At 32.4% G+C, this 21509-nt stretch overlaps 9 protein-coding genes, 1 non-coding gene and 2 pseudogenes across 12 annotated transcripts, besides 2 other annotated features; 6 read left to right on the top strand and 6 right to left on the bottom strand.

Annotated features, from left to right (window-relative positions):
* Positions 1-6031: 6031 nt before the first annotated feature.
* On the bottom strand, positions 6032-8851 carry TVAGG3_0315840 (calcium-transporting ATPase protein; the record flags this gene model as incomplete). Its single annotated transcript, XM_001304920.1, has 1 exon — positions 6068-8845. The coding sequence occupies one exon, from the start codon at positions 8843-8845 to the stop codon at positions 6068-6070; it is 2778 nt and encodes a 925-aa protein (XP_001304921.1).
* A 590-nt stretch (positions 8852-9441) lies between these two features.
* Positions 9442-10215, bottom strand: TVAGG3_0315830 (regulation of endocytosis; the record flags this gene model as incomplete). Its single annotated transcript, XM_001304919.1, has 1 exon — positions 9593-10210. The coding sequence occupies one exon, from the start codon at positions 10208-10210 to the stop codon at positions 9593-9595; it is 618 nt and encodes a 205-aa protein (XP_001304920.1).
* Positions 10216-10260: 45 nt separating this feature from the next.
* TVAGG3_0315820 lies at positions 10261-10332 on the bottom strand. The gene has a single exon. It is a non-coding gene; the product is annotated as a tRNA-Pro (tRNA).
* An 823-nt stretch (positions 10333-11155) lies between these two features.
* TVAGG3_0315810 (RNA binding) lies at positions 11156-11948 on the bottom strand (the record flags this gene model as incomplete). Its single annotated transcript, XM_001304918.1, has 1 exon — positions 11174-11947. One exon carries the CDS (start codon positions 11945-11947, stop codon positions 11174-11176), a length of 774 nt encoding a protein of 257 aa, XP_001304919.1.
* A 486-nt stretch (positions 11949-12434) lies between these two features.
* Positions 12435-12521: a terminal%2Cinverted (terminal inverted repeat of Maverick-3 transposon ID:TVAGG3_0315640).
* Positions 12435-21509: part of a mobile genetic element that runs on past the window's edge.
* TVAGG3_0315800 (uncharacterized protein) lies at positions 13796-14035 on the top strand (the record flags this gene model as incomplete). Its single annotated transcript, XM_051230033.1, has 1 exon — positions 13796-14035. One exon carries the CDS (start codon positions 13796-13798, stop codon positions 14033-14035), a length of 240 nt encoding a protein of 79 aa, XP_051099763.1.
* TVAGG3_0315790 (serine threonine-protein phosphatase family) lies at positions 14054-14296 on the top strand (the record flags this gene model as incomplete). The annotated part of the gene is made up of 1 exon (XM_051230032.1): positions 14054-14296. One exon carries the CDS (start codon positions 14054-14056, stop codon positions 14294-14296), a length of 243 nt encoding a protein of 80 aa, XP_051099762.1.
* Positions 14619-15147, bottom strand: TVAGG3_0315780 (annotated as a pseudogene). Its single transcript has one exon. A coding segment is annotated over exon 1 (529 nt).
* TVAGG3_0315770 (phage tail repeat-like family) lies at positions 16066-16551 on the top strand (the record flags this gene model as incomplete). The annotated part of the gene is made up of 1 exon (XM_051230031.1): positions 16066-16551. The coding sequence occupies one exon, from the start codon at positions 16066-16068 to the stop codon at positions 16549-16551; it is 486 nt and encodes a 161-aa protein (XP_051099761.1).
* Positions 16724-17505, bottom strand: TVAGG3_0315760 (annotated as a pseudogene). The gene has a single exon. A coding segment is annotated over exon 1 (782 nt).
* Positions 17523-17924, top strand: TVAGG3_0315750 (uncharacterized protein; the record flags this gene model as incomplete). The annotated part of the gene is made up of 1 exon (XM_051230030.1): positions 17523-17924. The coding sequence occupies one exon, from the start codon at positions 17523-17525 to the stop codon at positions 17922-17924; it is 402 nt and encodes a 133-aa protein (XP_051099760.1).
* TVAGG3_0315740 (uncharacterized protein) lies at positions 17944-18096 on the top strand (the record flags this gene model as incomplete). The annotated part of the gene is made up of 1 exon (XM_051230029.1): positions 17944-18096. One exon carries the CDS (start codon positions 17944-17946, stop codon positions 18094-18096), a length of 153 nt encoding a protein of 50 aa, XP_051099759.1.
* Positions 20383-20724, top strand: TVAGG3_0315730 (uncharacterized protein; the record flags this gene model as incomplete). Its single annotated transcript, XM_051230028.1, has 1 exon — positions 20383-20724. The coding sequence occupies one exon, from the start codon at positions 20383-20385 to the stop codon at positions 20722-20724; it is 342 nt and encodes a 113-aa protein (XP_051099758.1).

Raw genomic sequence — 21509 nt, 5'->3', positions numbered from 1 at the left:
CAAAAAAACTCTGTTTGTTATCTTAATCTCAATAGTTATAGAAAAAAATATTTATAAATTTAGAGATAATAATAACATTTCTTTATTCGCTCTTTATGAACAATCCCTTGATGTAATCGAAAACTTCAATACAATCTGAGTATAGAGATTATGTCATTCTTCATCATTGCCCAAAAAAACTCTGTTTGTTATCTTAATCTCAATAGTTATAGAAAAAATATTTATAAATTTAGAGATAATAATAACATTTCTTTATTCGCTCTTTATGAACAATCCCTTGATGTAATCGAAAACTTCAATACAATCTGAGTATAGAGATTATGTCATTCTTCATCATTGCCCAAAAAAACTCTGTTTGTTATCTTAATCTCAATAGTTATAGAAAAAAATATTTATAAATTTAGAGATAATAATAACATTTCTTTATTCGCTCTTTATGAACAATCCCTTGATGTAATCGAAAACTTCAATACAATCTGAGTATAGAGATTATGTCATTCTTCATCATTGCCCAAAAAAACTCTGTTTGTTATCTTAATCTCAATAGTTATAGAAAAAAATATTTATAAATTTAGAGATAATAATAACATTTCTTTATTCGCTCTTTATGAACAATCCCTTGATGTAATCGAAAACTTCAATACAATCTGAGTATAGAGATTATGTCATTCTTCATCATTGCCCAAAAAAACTCTGTTTGTTATCTTAATCTCAATAGTTATAGAAAAAAATATTTATAAATTTAGAGATAATAATAACATTTCTTTATTCGCTCTTTATGAACAATCCCTTGATGTAATCGAAAACTTCAATACAATCTGAGTATAGAGATTATGTCATTCTTCATCATTGCCCAAAAAAACTCTGTTTGTTATCTTAATCTCAATAGTTATAGAAAAAAATATTTATAAATTTAGAGATAATAATAACATTTCTTTATTCGCTCTTTATGAACAATCCCTTGATGTAATCGAAAACTTCAATACAATCTGAGTATAGAGATTATGTCATTCTTCATCATTGCCCAAAAAAACTCTGTTTGTTATCTTAATCTCAATAGTTATAGAAAAAAATATTTATAAATTTAGAGATAATAATAACATTTCTTTATTCGCTCTTTATGAACAATCCCTTGATGTAATCGAAAACTTCAATACAATCTGAGTATAGAGATTATGTCATTCTTCATCATTGCCCAAAAAAACTCTGTTTGTTATCTTAATCTCAATAGTTATAGAAAAAAATATTTATAAATTTAGAGATAATATAACATTTCTTTATTCGCTCTTTATGAACAATCCCTTGATGTAATCGAAAACTTCAATACAATCTGAGTATAGAGATTATGTCATTCTTCATCATTGCCCAAAAAAACTCTGTTTGTTATCTTAATCTCAATAGTTATAGAAAAAAATATTTATAAATTTAGAGATAATAATAACATTTCTTTATTCGCTCTTTATGAACAATCCCTTGATGTAATCGAAAACTTCAATACAATCTGAGTATAGAGATTATGTCATTCTTCATCATTGCCCAAAAAAACTCTGTTTGTTATCTTAATCTCAATAGTTATAGAAAAAAATATTTATAAATTTAGAGATAATAATAACATTTCTTTATTCGCTCTTTATGAACAATCCCTTGATGTAATCGAAAACTTCAATACAATCTGAGTATAGAGATTATGTCATTCTTCATCATTGCCCAAAAAAACTCTGTTTGTTCTTTTAATCTCAATAGTTATAGAAAAAAATATTTATAAATTTAGAGATAATAATAACATTTCTTTATTCGCTCTTTATGAACAATCCCTTGATGTAATCGAAAACTTCAATACAATCTGAGTATAGAGATTATGTCATTCTTCATCATTGCCCAAAAAAACTCTGTTTGTTATCTTAATCTCAATAGTTATAGAAAAAAATATTTATAAATTTAGAGATAATAATAACATTTCTTTATTCGCTCTTTATGAACAATCCCTTGATGTAATCGAAAACTTCAATACAATCTGAGTATAGAGATTATGTCATTCTTCATCATTGCCCAAAAAAACTCTGTTTGTTATCTTAATCTCAATAGTTATAGAAAAAAATATTTATAAATTTAGAGATAATAATAACATTTCTTTATTCGCTCTTTATGAACAATCCCTTGATGTAATCGAAAACTTCAATACAATCTGAGTATAGAGATTATGTCATTCTTCATCATTGCCCAAAAAAACTCTGTTTGTTATCTTAATCTCAATAGTTATAGAAAAAAATATTTATAAATTTAGAGATAATAATAACATTTCTTTATTCGCTCTTTATGAACAATCCCTTGATGTAATCGAAAACTTCAATACAATCTGAGTATAGAGATTATGTCATTCTTCATCATTGCCCAAAAAAACTCTGTTTGTTATCTTAATCTCAATAGTTATAGAAAAAAATATTTATAAATTTAGAGATAATAATAACATTTCTTTATTCGCTCTTTATGAACAATCCCTTGATGTAATCGAAAACTTCAATACAATCTGAGTATAGAGATTATGTCATTCTTCATCATTGCCCAAAAAAACTCTGTTTGTTATCTTAATCTCAATAGTTATAGAAAAAAATATTTATAAATTTAGAGATAATAATAACATTTCTTTATTCGCTCTTTATGAACAATCCCTTGATGTAATCGAAAACTTCAATACAATCTGAGTATAGAGATTATGTCATTCTTCATCATTGCCCAAAAAAACTCTGTTTGTTTTTTAATCTCAATAGTTATAGAAAAAAATATTTATAAATTTAGAGATAATAATAACATTTCTTTATTCGCTCTTTATGAACAATCCCTTGATGTAATCGAAAACTTCAATACAATCTGAGTATAGAGATTATGTCATTCTTCATCATTGCCCAAAAAAACTCTGTTTGTTATCTTAATCTCAATAGTTATAGAAAAAAATATTTATAAATTTAGAGATAATAATAACATTTCTTTATTCGCTCTTTATGAACAATCCCTTGATGTAATCGAAAACTTCAATACAATCTGAGTATAGAGATTATGTCATTCTTCATCATTGCCCAAAAAAACTCTGTTTGTTATCTTAATCTCAATAGTTATAGAAAAAAATATTTATAAATTTAGAGATAATAATAACATTTCTTTATTCGCTCTTTATGAACAATCCCTTGATGTAATCGAAAACTTCAATACAATCTGAGTATAGAGATTATGTCATTCTTCATCATTGCCCAAAAAAACTCTGTTTGTTCTTTTAATCTCAATAGTTATAGAAAAAAATATTTATAAATTTAGAGATAATAATAACATTTCTTTATTCGCTCTTTATGAACAATCCCTTGATGTAATCGAAAACTTCAATACAATCTGAGTATAGAGATTATGTCATTCTTCATCATTGCCCAAAAAAAACTCTGTTTGTTATCTTAATCTCAATAGTTATAGAAAAAAATATTTATAAATTTAGAGATAATAATAACATTTCTTTATTCGCTCTTTATGAACAATCCCTTGATGTAATCGAAAACTTCAATACAATCTGAGTATAGAGATTATGTCATTCTTCATCATTGCCCAAAAAAACTCTGTTTGTTATCTTAATCTCAATAGTTATAGAAAAAAATATTTATAAATTTAGAGATAATAATAACATTTCTTTATTCGCTCTTTATGAACAATCCCTTGATGTAATCGAAAACTTCAATACAATCTGAGTATAGAGATTATGTCATTCTTCATCATTGCCCAAAAAAACTCTGTTTGTTATCTTAATCTCAATAGTTATAGAAAAAAATATTTATAAATTTAGAGATAATAATAACATTTCTTTATTCGCTCTTTATGAACAATCCCTTGATGTAATCGAAAACTTCAATACAATCTGAGTATAGAGATTATGTCATTCTTCATCATTGCCCAAAAAAACTCTGTTTGTTCTTAATCTCAATAGTTATAGAAAAAAATATTTATAAATTTAGAGATAATAATAACATTTCTTTATTCGCTCTTTATGAACAATCCCTTGATGTAATCGAAAACTTCAATACAATCTGAGTATAGAGATTATGTCATTCTTCATCATTGCCCAAAAAAAACTCTGTTTGTTATCTTAATCTCAATAGTTATAGAAAAAAATATTTATAAATTTAGAGATAATAATAACATTTCTTTATTCGCTCTTTATGAACAATCCCTTGATGTAATCGAAAACTTCAATACAATCTGAGTATAGAGATTATGTCATTCTTCATCATTGCCCAAAAAAAACTCTGTTTGTTCTTTTAATCTCAATAGTTATAGAAAAAAATATTTATAAATTTAGAGATAATAATAACATTTCTTTATTCGCTCTTTATGAACAATCCCTTGATGTAATCGAAAACTTCAATACAATCTGAGTATAGAGATTATGTCATTCTTCATCATTGCCCAAAAAAACTCTGTTTGTTCTTTTAATCTCAATAGTTATAGAAAAAAATATTTATAAATTTAGAGATAATAATAACATTTCTTTATTCGCTCTTTATGAACAATCCCTTGATGTAATCGAAAACTTCAATACAATCTGAGTATAGAGATTATGTCATTCTTCATCATTGCCCAAAAAAACTCTGTTTGTTCTTTTAATCTCAATAGTTATAGAAAAAAATATTTATAAATTTAGAGATAATAATAACATTTCTTTATTCGCTCTTTATGAACAATCCCTTGATGTAATCGAAAACTTCAATACAATCTGAGTATAGAGATTATGTCATTCTTCATCATTGCCCAAAAAAACTCTGTTTGTTATCTTAATCTCAATAGTTATAGAAAAAAATATTTATAAATTTAGAGATAATAATAACATTTCTTTATTCGCTCTTTATGAACAATCCCTTGATGTAATCGAAAACTTCAATACAATCTGAGTATAGAGATTATGTCATTCTTCATCATTGCCCAAAAAAAACTCTGTTTGTTCTTTTAATCTCAATAGTTATAGAAAAAAATATTTATAAATTTAGAGATAATAATAACATTTCTTTATTCGCTCTTTATGAACAATCCCTTGATGTAATCGAAAACTTCAATACAATCTGAGTATAGAGATTATGTCATTCTTCATCATTGCCCAAAAAAAACTCTGTTTGTTATCTTAATCTCAATAGTTATAGAAAAAAATATTTATAAATTTAGAGATAATAATAACATTTCTTTATTCGCTCTTTATGAACAATCCCTTGATGTAATCGAAAACTTCAATACAATCTGAGTATAGAGATTATGTCATTCTTCATCATTGCCCAAAAAAACTCTGTTTGTTATCTTAATCTCAATAGTTATAGAAAAAAATATTTATAAATTTAGAGATAATAATAACATTTCTTTATTCGCTCTTTATGAACAATCCCTTGATGTAATCGAAAACTTCAATACAATCTGAGTATAGAGATTATGTCATTCTTCATCATTGCCCAAAAAAACTCTGTTTGTTATCTTAATCTCAATAGTTATAGAAAAAAATATTTATAAATTTAGAGATAATAATAACATTTCTTTATTCGCTCTTTATGAACAATCCCTTGATGTAATCGAAAACTTCAATACAATCTGAGTATAGAGATTATGTCATTCTTCATCATTGCCCAAAAAAACTCTGTTTGTTATCTTAATCTCAATAGTTATAGAAAAAAATATTTATAAATTTAGAGATAATAATAACATTTCTTTATTCGCTCTTTATGAACAATCCCTTGATGTAATCGAAAACTTCAATACAATCTGAGTATAGAGATTATGTCATTCTTCATCATTGCCCAAAAAAACTCTGTTTGTTCTTTTAATCTCAATAGTTATAGAAAAAAATATTTATAAATTTAGAGATAATAATAACATTTCTTTATTCGCTCTTTATGAACAATCCCTTGATGTAATCGAAAACTTCAATACAATCTGAGTATAGAGATTATGTCATTCTTCATCATTGCCCAAAAAAACTCTGTTTGTTCTTTTAATCTCAATAGTTATAGAAAAAAATATTTATAAATTTAGAGATAATAATAACATTTCTTTATTCGCTCTTTATGAACAATCCCTTGATGTAATCGAAAGCGTCAACAATCTGGTTGAAAATGTTGATTGGCAATGCACGAACAACAAGTCCGTACGGGACGCAGAAAGCGCCAATAGAAACAGAGAAAATCCACTCAGAAAGTGACAATTTCTCTGATGCGAAGAACTTTCCGCAGAGCTGAACCAAGATGAACTCAACGATTGCGATACCTCCCATTATAATCAAGAACAGAGGGTTAGAGAAGAAAGCGTCGAATATCTTATCCTCTCTGTCAACAACTCTCGCGTTGATTAAGTTGAAAACCTGGCAATAAACGAAAACATTGAAAATCAATGTATAATGGTGAACAGATCTCGCTTCTATTTGTCCGTGGAACACAAGCAAGATCATCATAAGCAATATCTGATAGAACGATTGAGATCCGATGTTTTTAATCATGAATCTCGAAATTAGAGGAACTTCTCTATCATTTGGAGGTCTGTGAAGTAAAGTTCTTTGTGGCATCGATGTAGCCAACGCGAGAGCTCCAAGAGAGTCCATGATCATGTTAATCCATAATAATTGTACAGCTTTGAACGGAGTATCCTGCAGAATTACGGACGACAGGAAGGAAATAAAGAGTGTTCCAACATTTGCTGTCAATTGGAACTGTAGGAACCTTCTGACGTTGTTGTAAATGCATCTTCCCCACATTACTGAGGAAACAATGGATTTGAAGTTATCATCAAGGATGACAATGTCTGAGGCTTCTTTAGCAAGCTCTGTTCCGCAGATTCCCATTGACAAACCAACGTCTGCTGTGTGTAATGCAGGAGCATCGTTTGTTCCGTCGCCAGTTACGGCCACTATCTCGCCCTGACGCTGTAGAGCATTGACAACAGCGTATTTATCCAGTGGCTTGGCTCTGGCAACGACACAGCAGGATTTTACGAGATCTTCAATTTCTTTTTCGGATTTTCCACGGAGATCGTCACCTGTAAGGACGGATCTGTCGCCTGTCTGTATGCCGCAATCGTTGGCTATGGCCGTGGCCGTAAGTGGATTGTCTCCAGTGATCATTATGACTCTGATGCCAGCGTGTTGGCATTCTGCAATGGCAGATGGAGTAGATGGACGGAGGGAATCACGGATGGCAAAGACACAAAGTAAAGTAAGGTTACTTTCTGCATCATCTTGGTTTCTTGGAACTGATTCGACTTCTTTCATAGCGACAGCCATCATTCTGTAGCTTTGACGGCATCCTGCTTCGATGACTTTCTTCATTGAAGCTTGTACGTCGTTAGATAAGTCGTATATTTTTCCATCTTTCGAATAATATGATTTGCACTGGCCAAGGATATACTCCCAAGCACCCTTAGCACTAACTATTGTATTCTGATTCGATTTGTAGTATGTAGACATCGTCTTTCTCAAAGTAGAAAACTGATATTGATGAAAATCAGAGTGTTCGTCACGAATCTTGCGTATATCGGCGCCGAAACTGATTACATATCTAAGGAGGGCGCATTCCGTCTGTGTTCCGAACGATCCGTGCTCAGTAATTTCTGCGGTAGAATTTACAGCGATAGATTCGATTATTTTATCAAGTAATGATTGCGAAATTTGTTCTTTGTCTTTGGCGTCTATGTTTTGATCGCCGATAATGACTTTTTCGACATTCATTTCGTTGAGAGTTAATGTTCCTGTTTTATCAGTGCAAATGACTGTGGCGCTACCCATTGTCTCACATGCGCGAAGGTGGCGTACGAAGTTGTTGTCTTTCATCATCTTTTTCATTGAATATGCGAGAGAAATCGTAACTGCGAGAGGAAGACCTTCTGGAACAGCAACGACGACGATTGAGAGAGCTCCGACAAGATACTCGAGTAAATCTTGAGCGGCGGACCATTTCCAGCCCGTTGTGACTCTCATATAAATACAATGTAAGAAAAGGGCGACAAAGGACACAACGGCGACGATCATACCGGCGTAACCGATGTTTTCAGCGAGATCTTCCAATTTATCTTGAAGAGGTGTCTGTTTTTGCTCTTCATTAAGAGTTGCGAAAATTCTGCCGAAATTGGAGTGTTTTCCTACGCAAAGGACAAGGTATTTGCCGCGGCCTTGGCTGACGAGGGTGCCACTGAGTAAAAATGGGTTGTCAAGGGATTTCAGATCGTGTTTTGACTCTCCTGTTGCAGCTGACGTATCAATTTCAAGGGAATCGGAATCTATGATGATACCATCTGCAGGAATCTTATCTCCTGGCGATAAAATAATGATATCACCTACAAGTACTTCCGAACTCTTTATTTCATTCATGAAACCATCTCTAATCACATGTACTGGGTATATATAATTACATCTATTAATTTTAGCGAATTGTAATGCTTGGTCATGATTAGAAAATGCTTGAACAAGGGAAACAACAGAAACTGCACATAAAATAGCTGCTCCATCGATCCAGGCTGTTCCTCTCTCTTCAGGAGTAGCAAAAGTGGTTTCTAAAATTAAACTACAAATAGCACATGCAATAAGAATCTTCAATGTAGCATCATCTAAAGCATCAAGAAGCATTTGCCATATCGAAGGAACTTCACGAACTGGAACTGAGTTCGATCCATACTTCGATTCTTGTTTTTCTAGTTGGTTTTTCGAAAGACCTTTCTTAATATCGGAGTTCACCTTTGTAGCAACGCATTCAACTCCGCCAAGAGTATCGATAGCTTTGTCATCTTCATCGACAAGTATCTTCTCAAGGTGTTCTGGAGACAAATCTTCTTCTAATTGGGTCATTTGTAAAAAATAAATGAGACCAATTTGAAAGGACGATAATTCTATGAAAACATTAAAAATCCATTAATTTTATATGTAATATAATTTGGAGTGTTCCGAATTTGACTAGTAATTGAGAGAGAAATTCAAATAAAATTTTTTTGCTCAATTTAAATATTGTAAAAACTAATCATTCCCATAGTGAGATAAATGATTATGGTTTTGGAAAAAAAAAGTGAAAATTTGACGGGCCAAGCAACTGCTTTGTTTTGTTTCCCTTTGATCGGAATGTTTCGAAACTTGATTTGATATATTATTTGTTTACCACACCTTGACTAGTGAATCTACATTGCATGTGGCCAAGTGTAATTTCTTTAAAAAATCTGAAAATATCATGATTTCAAGAGTTTCGATCACCGATAAAATTAAAAAGTTTACAAACCAAAATCTGAAAAGTTTTTTTGGAATAATTTTATTGGTCGTCACTGCTGAAACGAGTATTTGGCTCCTTGTTTAAGAGCAATTATCCTCTAAAATATCTTGTAAATAGCCAAAATACCTGAATATCAAGTTTGTCATTAGAACACAAAGTATCAATTATATGAATGAAGATAGAATGATACAATATTTACTGATAGGATTAAAAAAAATAATATATCAAAAATAATATTAGCAAAAATCAAAGATCTGCTCGGTATTATAAGTACCTATGTAAATGGACTTAAAATAACATATTTTAAATGTATAAGAATTGTAACATAAATAATATTAACAACATGGGAACTTTGAACCTCCTCCTATTACGATTTCGTCTAAAGGTTGGTCAATACTATCACGTTTTAATGAAACGGAATCTATTTTGAATGCAGAAACTGTATTGTAAACCTTTTCAGCTGTTTTCAGAAATGTTTCTTCTAATTTATCGCCTGATAAGGCAGATGTTTCGTAATATGCAAAATTATGTTGAGTTGCAAGGTCATTGGCTTCAACAAAAGGAACTTCTCTCTTAGAAAGTAAATCTGTCTTGTTTCCAATCATTACCTTAACTGAATTAGGAGGTGAAAGATTAACTGCATCATTAATCCAATCGCCTACACTATTGAATGAATTGCGGTTCGAAACGTCGTAAACAACGAAAACAGCAGCAGCTGAGTGAAAATAAGATTTAGTTATAGAGCGGAATCTCTCTTGGCCTGCTGTATCCCAAAATTGTATTTTTATTGTATTTCCTTTAATGTCGACAGTGCGGCGACTGAATTCTAAACCAATTGTCTGTGTTTGATTTTCTTCAAAGATGTTTTCGCAAAACATCTTGCACATGGATGTCTTTCCAACACCCGAATCTCCAACAAGAATAAACTTAAATGTTAGTTGTTCTTCTCCCATTTTTGAAGAAAATTGACAAAAAATAAATTAGAATGAAAAAAAGAAAAAATGGGGCGAGCCGGGAATTGAACCCGGGACCTCCTGTACCCAAAACAGGAATCATACCACTAGACTACTCACCCGCTCACATTAATTTAATTTTTTTTCAGTACAACAGTATAAGAACAGAGATTCAAACTCTAATGAGCTATAAATCACTTATAAAATAATGATTAACAGATAATTCCTGCGAACAATGCAGTAATACCAAAATAGATTCTTACTTCTTGATTGTTATTTAATAATCTCTATATTTCTCCATTGAATTCAAATGAAATTATTTTGATCATTTTATATACACATTAAATTGTTACCATTCTTAATATAATTAAGGATATGCTATAAATATATTATAAAATATCTTTTATTATTCAAATTAATAAATTTTTCTTTTCAACATAAAGTTAATTTTGTTCATTTGTTGATAATCCATTAAAGTATCAATAATTAAGATTAATAACCATAAGATTATTTCTAAAAAATCTCCAAAAAAATTAGAAAAATGAAATTTTGATTGAAATTTCAACAATTTTTGAATTTAAAATGGTAATTTCAGAATTTTTTTTGGAATTTTAAGAATTCATCGATATACTCTTCAATGTATAGAATTGATGTTTCTTTGTTCAATTGGAGTCTCTGTGAAGTATTTCTATATAAGATAGAATTTATTTTTAAATTTAAGGTCCCAAAATAAGAGAGCATCATTTGAAACACTAACATAAAACAGACTCATTATAAAAAACTAATCATTGAATAAAAATGCAAATGAATTTGAAATCAATCAAAATAAAACATTCAGCTTACACGTATACAAAGAGATATCAACAAAATCAACCTCTCTAAAGTTAGAAAAAAAGAGAGGTTCAATTTCGATATCAAAAATCGTAAAAAAAACGTTGTATTATATGCAAATAAGTCCGAGATTTATGTAAATCTTTGTTTGGTGAAGTTCTTTCGTAATCCACCAGGTATTGAAAATTCAATAGAAATTTTTGTTCCGAGAAGCATTTTTCCATTCATAGTTTTAAGCGCTGTTTGAGCGCATCTGGTATCCCAGTATTCTATGAACCTTTGCGATGGTTTTGAAGGCGTTCCGCGTATTTGCCGAATTTCCCCAAAGCTGCAGAAAATGCTTTCAAGTTGTGTGTTTGTAATAGAAGGGTCCAAATGAAATAGTACAATCGTGCCGTTGTTAGGCGGTTTTTGACTTGGGGTAGAATTTGGAGGTGGCGGTGAATACCTGACTTCCATAGGAACACCAGTCAGCATTTGCTTATCCAAATGATGCCTGAAGTATTGAGCGTGCCTCAAGTCGAAAAATTCGATCAGTACGTATTTCTTTTGGATTTTTTGAACGCTTTTCATAGGAACTGTTGTTGGGATAAAACCTTTAACAAACTCCAATGAAACATTTTCGGGTAAATTTTTAATAATGATAGTTCGACTTTCAATTTCTGGACACTCGCGTTTATCAATTACTTCCTTTTCGTTTGAAGGAGTCTCCAGGCCAAGAAATTCGAGGGTTGATGTGGGGTCTTGCGATAAAAATGTCGGGAGAGATGGAGATCTTGGCATGAAAGAAGGGTAAATTGGCAATATTGTGGAAGGAATATCAGGACTGTCCTGCATTGCCAACTGAACAAATGAATTCATCTGAGGGGGCGTCTGAACGAAGTCCCCCCAGTCGTCTGAAAACATTAAATTTTTACAAGAATCATCCAACTTCTTAATTATTTGTTTGACCAGATTCAGTGGGAAATTTATATTACAGTATGGTAATTACTACAAGATGATTAGAAATACTGAAATTCAATAGTTTCCATATCAGAAAAATATTGAAATGAAATTTAGCTAAAAATCAATTCATCACTTTCGGCTTAATATCAAAATGTTATAAAAACTAAATTGAGTGAACGAGACCGTTTAATAAATTGAATAAGCATCTCGAAGATTTTGCAAATTACCTCAGACTTTTCAGAGGATTGAGTGGCAACTCAATCCTCTGAAATAGTCTGTGGTAATTTTTAGTCTCTACACTATTTCAATATAAACTCCATTTTTAAACAGTTTTTAAAAGTCGAGCATTGAAAAGTGTGATGAGACTTTTTTATTCAAATTTTATTTTGCTAATCAAGAAAAATCACCAACGGCAAATAATGAAAACATTCATTCCTATCGCTTTTTTAAAAAAAAAAAAAAAAAAAAGGTAGTGGGGCTTCCAGGCGCGTTGCGCCCTCTAGCCCTGAAGATGTTTAGTATAAATGAAGTTTTTATTCGGAAAATTGTTAGTCTTCTGGTGTGAATTCGGAGGACTCTTCTTCTTTCTCCATTGCTTCTGGGAAGAAGCCTTCTTCTGGGTCGAAAACATTATATAATGTGTCGCTTTTCACAAATTATATATGTTTTCATGCTTTGTCACTTTTCTATCACTTTTCGGGTAAAAACATTTTTATTATTATATATAAATGAATTTTACAAAACCTCCGTTACCGTTCTTTGGAAATAAGAGTAAATGTAAAGATATTATATTGAGAGAACTTAAGAAACTACCGAATGGTCTAACATTTGTAGATTTGTTCGGTGGAAGTTTCTATATATCCCATTTGTGCCATACAATATTCCCAGACTCAAAGATTATATGCAATGACTTCGACAACTATATGGACCGTCTCAAACATATTCCAGACACTAACAATATATTGAAAGAGTTAAAAGAAAAGATACCTATAGGTAAGATGGAACGTATACCATTAGATAACAAAAATATTGTGAGAGAGGTTTTGAAAAAAGCAGAATATATAGACTGGGATAGTATATCTGCTAGACTATTATATAGTGGTTCTATAAGAGTTCATGACATTGAAACACTTATGTCAAAAGTTTTATATCTTAACTATACAAATGTTTTCAAAGAGGACATAGAAAAATATATTGAGGGTATAGAGTTTGTGAGATGTCATTGGACAGAGTTGTATGAAAAATATAAAGACAAGGAAAATGTTTTCTTTATAGTGGACCCGCCGTTCTATAACACATGGGATTTTCAATACCAAGTAGACTGGACTTTGAGAGACTCTTTAGAAACTTTAGACGTTTTACATAACCATCCATGCTTTTACTTTACATCCGATAAAAGTGGTTTGGAAAGTGTCATGAAATGGTTAGAGGACATACATGACTATGAGTTTAGATATGACAAGATAGAATATGAGAGAGGTCCTATAAACCGGAGAAAGTGTCATAACAAAGAAATTTTATTAGTAAGTAAATGTGGTTTGAAATAGGACTACTTGTTTTAGGTTTTTTCCATTGTGTCATTTATTTCTTTGACGTGGCAGAAAAGTACAGAGAATATGAAGATGAACCAATGCCTGCAAATGTTCAGTATATGTACTCGTAAGAGATATTTTTATCTAATATTAAATGGACGCACAGAACTTAGCGAATGCACAGCAACCTGGACAACCAAACCCAGAGAATATTCCAAATGAAGTTAGAATACAAACTGCAATGGCAAACTATGGTCAAGTGCCAACAGATGTACAAATGCAAACTGCCATGTCAAATGACGCTGCGTTAGGTTTGCCACCATGGTATGCAAATATGAGATGGAAAGAGTTTTATACAAACCCTGAAGTGGGATATAAACAACTTTATGCAGATGACGCGAACACAGGAGTTGACCCAGAATATGTTTTCTACCAGAGGAGAAACAGAATGTATGAGCTCCAGTTAAAGAATGCTATGGAACTCAACAGGAAACGTAAGAGACTAGGTGGACATTAGATTTTTACATATAGTAAAATGGGTTTCTTCAGTAAGATAGGAAACTTCTTTCGAAATGTTGGAAGAGGTATATGGAATGGAATAAAAACCGTAGGAAGAGGAATTTGGAACGGAGTCAAAAATATTGGTAAAAGAGTAGGTCAGTTTGTTGGTATTATACCTAAAGACCCTGAACCAGAAGAGCAAGCTCCTGTTATACAACAGCCTGAACCTGCACCACAGTCTAGTTGGCAACCAAATCCAACACCTCAACCGTATTAAAAAATTATATTTTACCGTTCGATAGTAGTTGTATATGAAACTAAGTTCTAAGTAAAACGCATGGTATAATGGAATTATTCTTTTTCTTCCATCTGTAGTAAACCATACTTGAAAGTCTGAAATACTTCCACTTGGTGGTTCGTATAACTTTGTAGGTTTTTCGTAAAAGTCATTTGCCAAGCATAAGAAAGAGTTTTGGGCGCCAGAAAATGAAGCATGAACAATAATAGCATCTTGGTCGAAAACATTTTCATATGTTCCATTAGGGTTTTCGACTTCATAAAAGTCTGGGTGTACTGGATATGCTGCAGGCTGATTTAACATCCTCAGAAATCTATACCATGCCAAGTTGTTATATTTTGTAGAAATATAAACGTTTTCTCCAAGGTCTTCTATTCTATTGATTTTAACAGTTGCATTTTTCCTGTCATAAATAATATCGAGATGGTACTCTCCCTCGTCAATGTTATACTGGTTTGCATATTCGATATAGATATCGTTTATTTTTTCTTGAAAAGCTTGAAGAGTTGTTTCTAAGTTTACAAGCAAACTAACTTGTAAAAGTTTTCCCTGTTCAAATTTCTCATACATACGTTTTTCTTTGTTATAGTATCGAACTTCAAAACCGACCGTAAATGGGAAACCATGTATGGCTTCTGAAATGAACTTCATTCTACGAAAGCCAATAGCTTTTGTGACAGATGGGTCTCTTAACCATCTTAATGGTAGTCAAAACGATAGCCTTCATGCTTTACGGTCTCTGTCTCAAACTTTTGACCGACATTAGTAAAAAGTTCATCTAATGGTTTAGTTGTAGCAACTCTTGAATTTTCTTTTTCTATTGAAAGCATATTTTATCTAGAATAAAAATGTCGAAAGATATTGCTTCCATAAGAGAAATACAACACAACCGACAACTCATTATGCAAGCTCTAAATAAGAACACAACAAACTTTTCAAACTATTCTAAGATATCTGAGTCATTGAAAGAAGGAAACTTAAAACTGACATTAAACCCAATGACAGATGAGTTTCTGTTTCAAGACAATAAGAACCATACTGTCTGTATAAATCCAACAAAAGGAACTTTAAACGAGAAACCTATAAATGAACTTCTTTTGAAAGCAGATGTTGACAACAAAGCTGACAAAGAATATGTAGACGATGCAATAGCAAAAGAAGAAGAAAGAGCTAACAATGCTTATGCAACAAAAGAACATACTCATCCTGAACTAGCAGACAAAACATATGTTGACAATAAAATGTCAAGTGAAGTGACAAGAGCTGAAAACGAATATTCTAAAAAGACTCATATACATTCTATATCTGAAATAACAGACTTAAACGTTAGCCTTGAAAAGAAAGCGGATGAGGAATGTGTGGCTAGTGCGTTAGAGAAGAAAGCAGATAAGGAATATGTGGATGAAAAAGATAAAGAAATTATAGAAAGGGCTGAATGGTACCATGAATGGACATCGAAGACTTTTAAAGTTAAAGCTGATACAGGATGGGTTTCAGGATGTTTAGACCTTAAAGCAGATAAAACTTATGTTAACGATGAGTTAGAGAAGAAAGCAGACAAGAACCATACACATACAAGTTTTACAACTGTTAGAGCAGACGACATAATACTGAACTTTGACCTTGGTTCAAGTGCACCTTTAGAGAATCCGAGTACAAGCGTAAAAGATACTCTTAACAATTTAGATAAGAGTTGCAGGAACATTGAAAGTCATGCCAGAAACTTTGAAGCATATGAACTACCCGCAATGTTAGACAAGAAAGCAGACAAAACAGAGCTTCAAACATTAAAGACAGAAATGCTTCAAACATTATATCCTATAGGCTCTATTTATACGTCAATGAACTCTACCAGACCAGAAGTAGTACTTGGTTTTGGAACTTGGACTCAAATAGTCGACAGGTTTTTGTATTGTGCAAACTCTTCAAAGGAAACAGGTGGAAGTAAAACGATTTCAGGTGAAAATTTACCTGCACATAGTCACTACATAGATTTAAGTACATCTCAAGCAGGTTGGCATAAGCATAGATATTGGGATTGGTCAGCAATGACAAAAGGTAAAGGATATGATGTTAAAGACAACGTTAAGTTTGCTATAAATTGTTACTGGAGTAACACTGAGGGAGGAGGAAACCATACACATCGCGTTTCGGGATATACGCAAACAACGGGACAAAGTAAAGACTACATGCCACCTTACATGACAGTTTACGCATGGTATAGAAATGCTTAGTCGTCATTTTCAACTTCTTTAGCATATTCGTCAGGAGTTGTCTTATATTTGTTAGGAACTGTCTTTGAAAGTATACCACCTTGAACTTTGACAAGTTTTGAAACGAGGTCTGACAATAGTAGTTTTATCTTCTGCTTGCAGTGTGTACATTTTGCCATGTTTGCCTAAAACTTCATAATATTCTCTTGTATACTTTCTTCTATTTTTACGAACACGAATGTGAGTACCTGTCGGGTTTCCATTGTTGTCATAGTCAATAGTATTTTCATATGGGTCGCGTTTAGGTATTTCTATTTTTACTTTGTCACCTTTCTGAAGTTTGAAGCCCGGCATTCTTTCTTGTTTGTCTCTTTTGACTAAATTATTAAATATATAGTCTTTCTCTAAGTCAGGGTTGTTTTCATTTCTTCAGGGGAGTGGTTTCCCAAACCTTTTTGTTTACGGCTATTGTAAATATTTAAAACTTGTCTCATCTTTGCCATGGAGAAGTGTCTATATTTGTCGTCATATGACATTTCATTTGCTTCACCACCTTGTGGTTGGTTTAAGTCTCTTAACATTTTTATACAACCGTCAATGACACCAAGAGCAGAATGGTTTTGGTCGACAATGAAATATTGGTTTACATTTTTTGAACGCAGATAGTTTTTACATCATCTGATTTGAAAGAACTTTCACAGTCAGATGTCAGTTTTGTTGGATGGTATTTGTCAACGAATATTGTCAAAGCTGCTAAGATATCTAAAATAGCTTTGGACTGTAATGGTATGGCTTCACAGTATCTTGTGTTTTGACCAACAAATATTAACCAGTATGGTGGTCCATCTGTTCTAACTCTCGGAATGTTTCCAAGATATCCATAAACCAAGCATTTGGTGTTGAACTAAAGATTTTTATCATGAGTGCTTTCTTTGTCGCTTTAGAAACATAGGGGTCCTTGTTTGGATTCGTCATTTTTTATCCTATAAGAAATGGGTTTATTTGGCGCATTAGCAGGAGTTGCATCCAGATTTTTGCCCGCAGTGGGAACAATAGCCAGAGGTGTATTTGGAGTTGGAAGGAAGATTTTGAGTACATTAGGTATACTTAAAGAGAAAGCACAACCTATTATACAAACTGTACAGAAAGGTTGGGATGTAGCACGAGATGCAACAAATCTTATTCCAAATCCTGAAACAAGAGGAAAAGTTCAAGGATGGATGGACAATGTAGGAAGACAAGCAGGAAACTATTATAACAAAGCAAATGACTACTATAACCAAGCAGGACACTATATGGACCAAGGTGAAAGATTCTTTAACAGAGGATATAACCATGCACAACAATGGGTAAACAATAACCAACCTCAACCGCCTCAAACGTGGGGAATGTAAAGTTTTTTACTGAGATGAAATGAACAATACAGCATTGAGACAAATGGGTTCAAGATGGATTTGTCGGCTTCCAGCAGTTACACAACGTGTTTGTCAAGTTCTTCCTATACCTCAGGAAGTTTTAGACCGACTTAAAAAACAACAACAACCAGTTGAAAACAAACCAAACTAAAATTTTTTACTGAGATGAAATGACCGAAGAAGTTGAAACGGTAGATTTGACACCACAAACAAAAAGTTCAGAACCATTGTCAAAACCTGTCAAAGAACTTACAGATGAAGAGAAAAATTCAATAATAGAAAGTGCCAGGTCTGGAAATACAAACCCTAACTACAAAGTCACTTTTCATAAAAATGGAACGGCAAGTATCTCAAAAAAAGAAACAGACTCTCACAAATAAAATATTGAAGTCTGAAGGAGCTTTCGAGACAACAGATGGAAAAGTTTACTTCACTGACCAACAGTTCATTATAGAACATCTCATTGACTTAGAGTCGAAATATTCTAAACTTTAAACAAACACAAAAAGTTGAAAGGAAAACAAAAACAAATGGCATATGATATTTATGAAGATGTTGACGACACAACTGTTCCTGCAGGTGAGGTAAAGTCAGAAGAAACCGAAAAGTGACGAAAAACCGATAGAAGAAGAAAAACCAAAAACTGAAGATAAACCAAAACCAAAGTTTAGTTTGGAAACTAAACCAAGTCAACCTTCATTAGCTGTATGGGTTGGCGTCAAAGACTTATGGCAGCAGGCGGTTATGTTAAGTAAAGAAAAAAATATTTTTTTATTTTTATAAAAATGCCCCCATATAGAATGGATAGAAAATCTGCTAGAATAAAAGCAGAGTCTGCTAGAATAAAAGCAGAGTTGGGAAACTGTTTGTTAGATGAGAAATATGAAATGGCATACCATTTTAAAACAATATATTTTACATATATTAAATGCTTCAGGTTGAAAAACAAAGAACAAAGTAGTAGATACAAAACCGTTAGACTATATCTTTACAAATGCTGGTAGGACTATTTCAGATGAAGAAATTTCATCCCGAACATACAGGTTTGACTATCCAATTCGTTGGCTTCAAAGTCCTTCAGATGCAAAGGCAATAGCATTTAGAAGAGTTTTGTTTTCAAAATAGAACTAACGCATTTATGTTCGCAGTATATTTTCATGGCAGTATAAAGGTTCTGATGGTCTAATAGACAATTTGACGAAATGAGAATCTTTACAGTTCGTTCAGACGAAAGTCTTGAGAAAACTCTAAATGACTTTCAAACTCAAATGAACAAATATTATTGGGAATTTCAAGAAAAATACGACTCTTTACTAATGGAACATACTATCTGAAACTAGAATATGACAAGATGAACTCCACCGTTTCATTTCAAAAGATTGAAATTAACCCTCCAAGAGATACAGAGTTTTTATATTGGAAAGTAGACAAACGTTCTTGGGCACAATTTCTTCGGTTACTAAACCAGAACGAACCATTACCACCAGATGGTCCATTTAAATTTATACTTCCACCAGCAGATTTGACAGTTTATAGAAACGTGTTTGACCCTCAAAATGTTATGTGTCATGCAAGTTTCAGTTCAAGCAACAATAGTTTTCTATGTATTGGTAAGGACTTTTATGACTTTGCTTCTAAATTCTACGAACCACCTAGTAACAGTTTCTCTGACTTTCAAGTTTGGTTCACAACAAATGGTGTGCAACATATTATTCCATTGTACTATGACTTTTATCTCGAATTGTCTTTCATATATAACTACGGAAAAGTGCTGAAAAAGTATTGAATGTGAAGATATTAGAAAATAACATTTTTTCTAACATCGTAGAAAACTCATGAAAACAATTTATTTTTGACACTTTCACAAAAAACATAAAAAAGTGAAGTTAAACGTTAAGGTTTACTGAACTGGTTGGATGTCGCCTTCACAGGTTATGTAGAACGGCTGACCCGAGAAGTGGAACAGTGCTCTGAGAATTTGTATAATTCGTGGAATTGGACTCTCTCTGTTTGGAAGTAGTATCCAAGGACGCTTGGCAAAGAACTTGAGAAGAGCTTCTTTCTTTGCTTGCTTTATGCCATCGTAGGCTGTCCCGTCTGGTATTTGAATTGGAATTCCAGTCGAAATCTCGAGAGTCAAGGCAGCCCTTCCAGAAATAGTGGTGAACTTGACCTTGGGCTTCATGACCTTGCGCAAGTACTGCTTAACAAGCTCGTTAATTTAAATTAGGTAAACTGCCTCATCTAATGGCTCGATGTTGTCCATTGCACTGCTTCAGAACAATACTTGTACTTTTTCAGAACAATACTTGCACTGCTTCAGAACAATACTTGTACTTTTTCAGAACAAGACTTGCACTGCTTCAGAACAATACTTGTACTTTTTCAGAACAAGACTTGCACTGCTTCAGAACAATATTTGTACTGTTTCAAGACAATGTCCGACGTACCACCAACCCAGTCCATTCCCAAACCAGAGGAACCTAAAGCACCAGCCCCTGCACCTCAGTTCCAGCAAGTACCTCCGATTTACTACCAATTTCCACCTCAAGGTTACTACCCACCACAAGGCTTCCCAAACTACCCTCCTCAGCCTATGCCTTACTTCCCCAACCCTTGGATGTTTATGCAAAACCCTGCCCCACAATTCCAATCTCAATCCAAGAGAGACCAAGAGTTCGAGGAAGGTCTGAACCGCTTACGCAAAGAGTATGCTACAGCTCCAATTGAGAGAAAGTTGTTCCCGGACCAAAAAATAAAGTTTAGGGTAGAAGGTTAGATCTAACCTCTTGAATTTTCATGAATTTTCATGAATGTTTTGTCATGAATTTTCATGAATGTTTTGTCATGACTTCTTCGTAAATGTTTTGTCATGACTTCTTCGTAAATGTTTTGTCAAGACTTCTTCGTAAATGTTTTGTCAAGACTTCTTCGTAAATGTTTTGTCAAACATGAACGTAAATGTTTTGTCAAGACTTCTTCGTAAATGTTTTGTCAAACATGAACGTACATGCTTTGTCATGATTTCATCGTAATGAGTGTAAAGGACCCAAAAATAATGTTTAGGTGAAGTGGTGCGATCTCACCTGTTTTTTCACCTCTTGAATTTTCATGAATTTCCTTAAGATAGAAAAAATAAAGTTAGTTTTATTTTTTTATTTTGTATGTTAGATATGATTTCAGGGATTTTTTTGACGAAGTGTCAATGTTCACTTCGTCAAAAAATAACAGTTATCTAATGAAAAAGTGTCATTTTTTTGTATTTTTTTGTATGTAAGATATGATTTCAGGGATTTTTTTGACGAAGTGTCAATGTTCACTTCGTCAAAAAATAACAGTTATCTAATGAAAAAGTGTCATGACTTCTTCGTAAATGTTTTGTCAAGACTTCTTCGTACATGCTTTGTCATGATTTCATCGTAAATGTTTTGTCAAGACTTCTTCGTAAATGTTTTGTCATGACTTCTTCGTAAATGTTTTGTCAAGACTTCTTCGTAAATGTTTTGTCATGACTTCTTCGTAAATGTTTTGTCAAACATGAACGTAAATGTTTTGTCAAGACTT

This window comes from Trichomonas vaginalis, chromosome V (genome assembly GCF_026262505.1).
Source record: "Trichomonas vaginalis G3 chromosome V, whole genome shotgun sequence".
NCBI classification, from domain to species: domain Eukaryota; phylum Parabasalia; order Trichomonadida; family Trichomonadidae; genus Trichomonas; species Trichomonas vaginalis.
This window is presented reverse-complemented; position numbering and strand designations above follow the sequence as displayed.